At 51.3% G+C, this 7,500-nt stretch overlaps 1 protein-coding gene across 2 annotated transcripts in view; it reads right to left on the bottom strand.

Annotated features, from left to right (window-relative positions):
* LOC137654641 (uncharacterized) overlaps positions 1 to 7,500 on the bottom strand; it is an 89,050-nt gene that overhangs the window by 44,825 nt on the left and 36,725 nt on the right. For both annotated transcript variants that reach the window (XM_068388452.1, XM_068388462.1), the window contains 2 exons: positions 7,269 to 7,444; positions 5,579 to 5,684 (listed from right to left, as the gene is read on the bottom strand). In XM_068388452.1, coding sequence (XP_068244553.1) covers positions 5,579 to 5,684; positions 7,269 to 7,444 — 282 coding nt within the window. The remainder of the gene's footprint in view (positions 1 to 5,578; positions 5,685 to 7,268; positions 7,445 to 7,500) is intronic.

The following is a 7,500-nucleotide window of genomic DNA, read 5'->3' as shown; positions in this document are numbered from 1 at the left end:
TGGGTCCCCCGAGGAGGCTATCGCTGTAGCAGAGAACTCCTCAAACCTTGAATCCACCACCGAGGGGTTCTGCGTCTTCGCCACGAAGAACGGAGAGAATCTAAACAAGACGTCCTTCCACCCTTTGGAGTGGGAGACGACCTTCCACCCTTTGGAATGGGGGACCTCGCTGGAGAGTCCGTGCAGTTCGCTCACCCTCTTGGAGGATGCCATGTCCAACAGGAAGACTGTCTTCAACGTGAGCTCCCTGTCCAAGATATCCTTCAGGTGCTCAAATGGGGGACTCTTCAAGGAGTCCAGGACCCAGGCAACATCCCAAGTGGGGACCCTGGAGGCTTGCGGGGGGCATGACTGCTCAAGTTGCAGATCAGCATGGATAACTGATCCGAGGCCCCCAAGTCCAGGCCCTTCAGCTTGAAGACCTGCCCCAGGGCAGCCCTAACTCCTTTGACCGCTGGTACCGAGACCTTCTTCTCCATCCTAAGGAAGATTAGGTAGTCTGCTATCAGGGGGATGGATGCCTCCAGTGGCTTCACTCCCTTACTCTTACACCATTTGCAAAGATAGCCCACTTGGCCTGATACACCGCGGCTGAGGACTTTCGCAAATAACCCGCAATGTAGGAGCCCGCTGAACCCGAGAAACCATCCCTCTTCAGCAGGCACTCGATAGTCGCCATGCGTGAGGGGAAAGCACCTGCGGGTTTTCGTTGAACTTTATGAAGTGCGACTGACACAGGAGGTCTTCTATTAGAGGAAGAGGCAAAAGGGGATATGACGCTAGAGCCTGAAGGTCCGCGAACCACTCCCTATCGGGCCACCAAGGAGCCACGAGGGTCATCTTCGTGCCCATGGACCGGAGGAGCCTGTTCAACACCCTCCTGAGGACCCCGAAGGGTGGGAAGGCGTAGGTGTCCATGTTGTCCCAGGGGTGCTAAAACGCGTCTTCCATCTCGGTCCCTGGGTCTGGCACCGGGGACCAGTAGACCGGGAGCTTCATGTTCAGTTCCGTCGCGAACAGGTGTATCACCGGGGAACCTCACCTCTCTATGACTTCCCTGGCCACCTGAGGGTTCAGGGACCATTCGGCGCTTAGGACTTGGCCCTTCCTGCTGAGACCATCCGCTATGACGTTTCGTTTTCCCGGAATGAACCGCGCCGTGAGGTCTATGTGTCTCCTCTCGGCCCATTCCAGGATATTTTCTGTTATGAGGTAGAACTCCCTGGGGCAAACGCCTCCCTGTTTCTTGACATACGCCACCACTGTGGCGTTGTCGCACATCAGGGCTACCATCCTGCCCTCTAGCTCCCCTTCAAAGATTGACAGGGCCATCTGAATGGCCAAGATCTCCAGGACGTTGATATGGAGAGCTCTCTCTGCCTCCGACCACTGGCCTTGTGCTGTGAGAGAGGCCAGGTGGGCGCCCCAACCCTCCTTGGAGGCATCCATGAAGAGCAACGTCTCCGGGGGGAAATCCATCAGCGAGGTGCCCTGCCTGGAGTTCTACGGCAGGGCCCACCACTGTAGAGCCACCCTCCCTTCAGGGGACAGCGGGACCACCTGAGTGGGGGAACTGGTCTGGCACCAGTGATCTTTTAGATTCCACTGAAGGGGCCTCAGCTTGATTCTGCCTTGAGGTATCAGTTTCTCTGGGGAGGCCAGGTGAACCAGTAGCCTCTGCCAGTCCTTGGCCCTCATAGGGAGGCCCTGGAGGAAAGGCCTGGAAATCTCCCCGAGGTTCCTGATGCGCTCCTCAGAGGGGAAGGCCTTCGCCAAGGTCGTGTCCAGCTCCATCCCCAAGTATACCGTCCTTCTTACTGGTGTCAGCTGGGATTTCTCCATATTTACCACAATACCCAGCTCCCCACAGAAGGCTAACAGAGCGTCCCATTTCTGCTCCAAGAGTCCCTTTGACACTGAAAGCAGCAACCAATCGTCTAGGTAACGTAGGAGTCGGAAGTTGCGCTTGTGCGGCCACTCCGACACCTGGGAAAAGACTCTTGTTAAAACCTGTGGGGCCGTGGATAGGCCGAAGCATAGGGTAGTGCACTGGAAAGCTACCTGCCCCCACTTCAGCCTGAGGTACTTCCTGCTTGAAGGATGGACTGGGATCTGGAAGTAGGCGTCCTTCAGGTCCAAGGAAACCATAAAGGCCCCTTCCCTTATCGGTGCCAAGACCGACCTTGGAGTCTCCACTTTGAACGGGGTCTTCCTGATAGACCTGTTCAGGGCCGAGAGGTTTATTATGGACCTCCAACCCCCTGAGGACTTCTGGACTAGGAAGAGTCTGCTGTAGAAGCCCGGGGAGTTGTCCGACACCGGTTAGAGGGCGCCCTTGAGCAATATGGCGGAGATCTCCGCCTGGAGGGCTTCCTTGTGGGAGGGGTCCCAGGATGCAAAGGTGTCCACCCCAGGGTCCCTTACCAGGGGAGGGGTCTCGTCCAGGAAGGGGACCCGCTAGCCTTCCTTCAGAACCCGCACTGTCCATAGGTCGGCTCCGGAACTCTCCCAACTTTGCCAATGTTTTTTGGAGGCATCCCCCCACCGGTGGCGGGGATAGTGGTAGGGGGCCTCTCGTCCTACCTCCTCTTAGGGAACCGGGCTTCTCTGGCTCTCCTGGAGGAAGAGGACCTGGGCTTGAAGGGCACCGAGAATCCTTGAGGGGCCTTGAAGGAGGGCTGGTAGGAGGAGTCCCAGAACCTGGGAGAGGCGTCCGGTGCTGCTGGAGAGCAGACAAGAGCCGTTTCAAGAAGGGCTTCGGGGGTCTCCTGGGAGCCTGTCGTGGCTGAGGAAAATCGCTGGGGGCCCTGCCTTCCTTCACGAGTCTCTCCATCGTCTGGTCCACCAGGTTCTCTGGAGACAGACCTTCCCCTTCCACTGGGGAGTTCCTAAGCAACATGGCGTCTCTGTCCGGGATCCTTTGAGCCAACTTGCTCAGGACCGAGTTCCTCCTCCGCAGGACCCAGTTGGTACCCTGAGTCCAAGCTTGCGCGGAGGAGAACTTAATGGCCTTGGCCCTGGACCGGAGAAGCTCTCGGAAGAGGTTCAGGTCTGCTTTGTTGGAGAGATCGTGGTTGGTGTGGAAAGTGGCCACTGCCGCAGACCACAAGTCCACCCAGGACATGGCGTGGGCCAAGGACCAAGTGGAGGCCTCCATTGACAGGGTCTCCTGTAACGAGAAGGTGAGGGATGTCAAAATGGACCGCTCGTCCAACCTGCCCTGCGACAGCACGGCCACCGACTCTCCCATGTCTATGGCGGCACCCGAAGAGCCCCCAGGGGTGTAGAACCTTGCTTAGCTCTTCTGAAGACCAGCAACTTCTTGCAGTTCCTGGCCTTGAGGGAATTTTTGGGCGCCGCCACGAACGAGTTGACCAACTTCTTGGCCTTAAGAGAGTCGACCGAGGAAGGCTGATTGACATTGGGCCTGGACTCCTTAGGCACCATCCCAAGGGCCCTGTCCACCACCGTGGCGAAGTCCTGATCCCTGGGCTCCTCCGCCTCACTCTGGTTGTTCTCAGCCCAGATCAAGGCTAGGACCCTCAAGAACATCGACGTTTCCTCCGGTGTCGCGTCCGGCAACACCAGATCACCCACATCATCATCTTCCTCCACCGGGTACTCGTCCTTACGGTGGGGCTCGCTCGTCGAACCTGCGGGGGTAGCCGAGGGCTCCACCGAAGCGGGGAGACCTGTATCGAGGAGCCCCTCTGGGGGGGGGGGGGGGCGGGAGCCATCATAGGCTTGCCCGCCTCACTCGAACCGGGCCTCACCACGCCTGAGAAGCTCACACCTTTAGGCTCTCTCTGCGGGGTCACTGGGGGACCCTTACCCACTTTTGGCTGCATGGGACCTGCCGCTGGGCGGGGGGCCGATGGAACGGCCGGAGAGCCCCGGGAGTCGACCACGCAATCCGCTCTTCTCTCGGGGACCCCGTCCCACGGTCAGCCCCTGCTGCGGTGGGCACGGGGGAACCCTTACCGGCCTTCCTTGGTGAATGGGAACTGCCATGCCTGCGATGCCTCCTGTTCCTCCTACTGCTGCTCCTGCGGCGCCCGTGCCGCCTCTGGGACAACTTTGAACGTATTCTAGAGTACCTCGAAGATGACCACGACCGGTTCCTCTTGCGCCTCCTGCGCCTTCTCCTCTCGCCGGAGGAGGAACTGTCCGAGGAGGTCCCGTCCAAAGATCGGTCTCTGTCGGAGGAAGAAAGAGAACGCTTGGCTTTCTTCTTTTTGGGAGGTTTGCCGTCCCATGGCGTCACTGATCTGGCCTTCCCCACCACTGGGGTTGCCGACCCGACTGAGGGAGACGGCTCGGGGTGGGTGCATCGCACTCCGAGGCCTCTTTTGTCCCAAGGCTGCTCATCGTTTCTCGGCAAACTTCCTGGGGTCCTGGGCATGGCCAACCAGGGCGGCGGAACAACATCAGAAGAGCCCGTCACACAGCGCTCACAATAGGGATCGCACGCTCCCAATGACAGACCTGCAACGACCCACAGAGAAGGCAGTTCGGTTACCAGGGTTACGGCAGGAAACCACTACCAACGGGGGGCACCTCCACACCACGAGTTTGCGCCACAAACTCCTCCATGGAGGGGGTACCCACAATGCGCATTTGCGTCCACAAGGACAATAATAGGGGATCCGCCACAGGGGCCTCACCCAAAGGAACAAAGGCCTCAACAATCGGTTGAGGGCCGGCAACAGACTCACCTATGTCCCCGCCATGGACGGGGACTGGGGATAACCTTGGGGACTTCACCTGTACCGGAGTCGTCCTAGCCGAGGACGACTCTTCTGACGCTTCCCTCGACTTAGTACGCGCCGATTTCTCCTTCTTGACCTTCTTCTTCATCCCGACTAACTTCCATTGCCAGTCGGGCCGATCGACGCATTCAGGGCAAGTAGCATCCTTTGCACACCTTTGTCCCCGACACGTGGAACAAAGGGTATGAGGATCAACTTCTTCCTTAGACAAGAAAGCGCCACACACTTTCTCAGCAGAAGACCCAGGGCTACGATGATGAGCCTCCATCACAAGGCAACGATACACACACAGGGAAAGAAAGGACACAGGAAAACACAAGGGAACACAGGGAACACAAGGAGACCACACAGTAAACACAAGGTCAGGGTCAGAGCAGGAGCGAGGTTATGACGAGTGAACGTTACAACCGACCAGCAAGAACTGGAGGCTCTAAAGTCAAGATGGCGCTCCGGCCGCGAACCGTACCCCGTACGCAGCTCAGGTCAGCGACTGGGCATTTTGGGGGATGGGATTTGAATCATTTTGGTTGGAGTAGAGTGGTTTTACCAGTCCTCCTAAGAAAGTAGTTCGAGGTAAGTATCTCTTGTCGGAACAAATATATATTATATATATATATATATATATATATATATATACACACTTGTATATGTATATATACGTATATATATATATATATATATATATATATATATATATATATATATATATATGAGAGAGAGAGAGAGAGAGAGAGAGAGAGAGAGAGAGAGAGAGAGAGAGAGAGAGAGAGAGAGAGAGAGAGAGAGAGAGAGAGATATTAGCTACTCACAGCATTCAAGGCCCAGTCATAGTGGAATGTGTAACGACGTCTTCCGTCCGCTGCCTCAGCCAAAGCTTTCTTTTTATTGGCATCATCAACACACTCCGACAGGAACCTGAAATGTAGGCAACATGTGTAAGTCCATATAGCACAATAAGCTCAGCTCGGAGTATATCTGTCTATAAATGTTTTAAATAAGTTAAATAACTTTTTTGGTCATTATATTGATGTGGATGGGAATGGAAGCATTTTAAAAGAAGGTATTAAATATAGTATTCTACTAGGAGAAGGATTCAATGTTATGTAATCCGATTCACTGTAGAAATGTGGACCTTGTATTGTTGAAGGATAAAGCGACACAACAACATACAATATTTTCATTTTTTTCCACTGCTAAATACAAGTACGTACATGAGAAATGTTTTTAGCTTTTATGTATGAATGAACTTGATCTTGCGATTTATATGTATTGCAAGAATAATTTGCATAAAGATTGGAGATGCATAGTGCTAAAAGTGGTCCAAGAGGAAAAGGTTGAATGTAGTTATTTGTGGCGAATCAGACTCTTTGCAGATGACCTATAGACAAATAGACTTTTCCAGAAAGTGATAAAGAACCCCAGTCGTTTTGCAGAGATGAAATTTTCTCATTTTCTAGATCTTCTTACAGAGAACATACCATCTCCTTAGTTGTTACTAACTATTCACTCTCTTACCAATGTTGTTGCATATGAAATGTAAAGCACTACCACTTCTCTGGACATCATTTTAGATTCAAGGAAGTTAGGATATTGGATTTTTGTTTTACTACACCTTCTTGACATGCTTAATATGAGAATGTCACTCAATTTGCTGGGAGATTTACTTTCATCGAGATATTTACCTATATATATTGCTAGCCTCTTTAAAAATGTTCTGATTTTTTTGCCACAGGCGATTATGAAGCTGGGTGTTGGGAGGGGCGAGACGAAATAGTAACGCGAAATGAAAAAAAAAAAAAAAAAAAAAAAAAAAAAAAAGTTCTAGAATGAGAAATTGTTTATCTCGAGGGCACATTTGAAATTCTTGATTCTGTTTAAAGTACATAATGGATGTTTTATTCGAGGCCGACTTCAGTTTAAGGAAGGAAGAGGTGGAGACAAGGCCAAGGCCCGGTTAAGAACAGGAGTCCTTATTAGGTTAGGATACATCCATGTTTGCCTTTCATTTAGCTGTTACCCTAAACAAGTAACCTAAGGTTTCAATTGTTTGTTTTTCTGTCTTTGATGAGGACCTCTTTCTCTAAAACTTATTGGTTTAGAATGAAATGAAGGCAAAACCTATTTGAAACAAACGCAAAATCACAAGGAAATAATATTTTTAACTTATGAAGAGTCTCGACCGAAGCTAAAAAATTGCCTTTCCTGATAATTATATATTCCTTTCTTCTTCATAAGATGTCATAGATGACGTGTTAAATCTTCAAAATATAATTTCATTAAATCTAACTTAAAAAAATATTGTGATTATGCATTTGGATCATTAATTTAAGAAGCATGTTTTGACCTCAAAATCACAGACTTGGCACATTTGGCTGACTTGATATTCGGTGTCAAGAAATATGCATCAAAAGCGCATACAATATCTAATAACCGACGTAAATGCAAAAGTATGCCACGGAACAATCACACCCATATCACCATGCAATACCAAAGTCTTACTTCATAGTTAGTTTCTCAGTGGGAGCGAAGTCGGAAGTGAACCATTCAAAAATAGAGTTGATGATGAGAGAGGAACCGCCGACGTTGGAGACTGCTTCTGTGCAGAAATCCTTCATGCTATTATCCAGATTGTTACTCAGGCCTTCCACTTTGTAGAAGTTCAAACGAGGGCAACTCTGCAATTGTACAGGAATGGTTAAATAATACATCACAGCAACTTGGAAAATGAAAA

The sequence above is a fragment of the Palaemon carinicauda genome, chromosome 1 (genome assembly GCF_036898095.1).
Source record: "Palaemon carinicauda isolate YSFRI2023 chromosome 1, ASM3689809v2, whole genome shotgun sequence".
In the NCBI taxonomy this organism is placed as follows: domain Eukaryota; kingdom Metazoa; phylum Arthropoda; class Malacostraca; order Decapoda; family Palaemonidae; genus Palaemon; species Palaemon carinicauda.
This window is presented reverse-complemented; position numbering and strand designations above follow the sequence as displayed.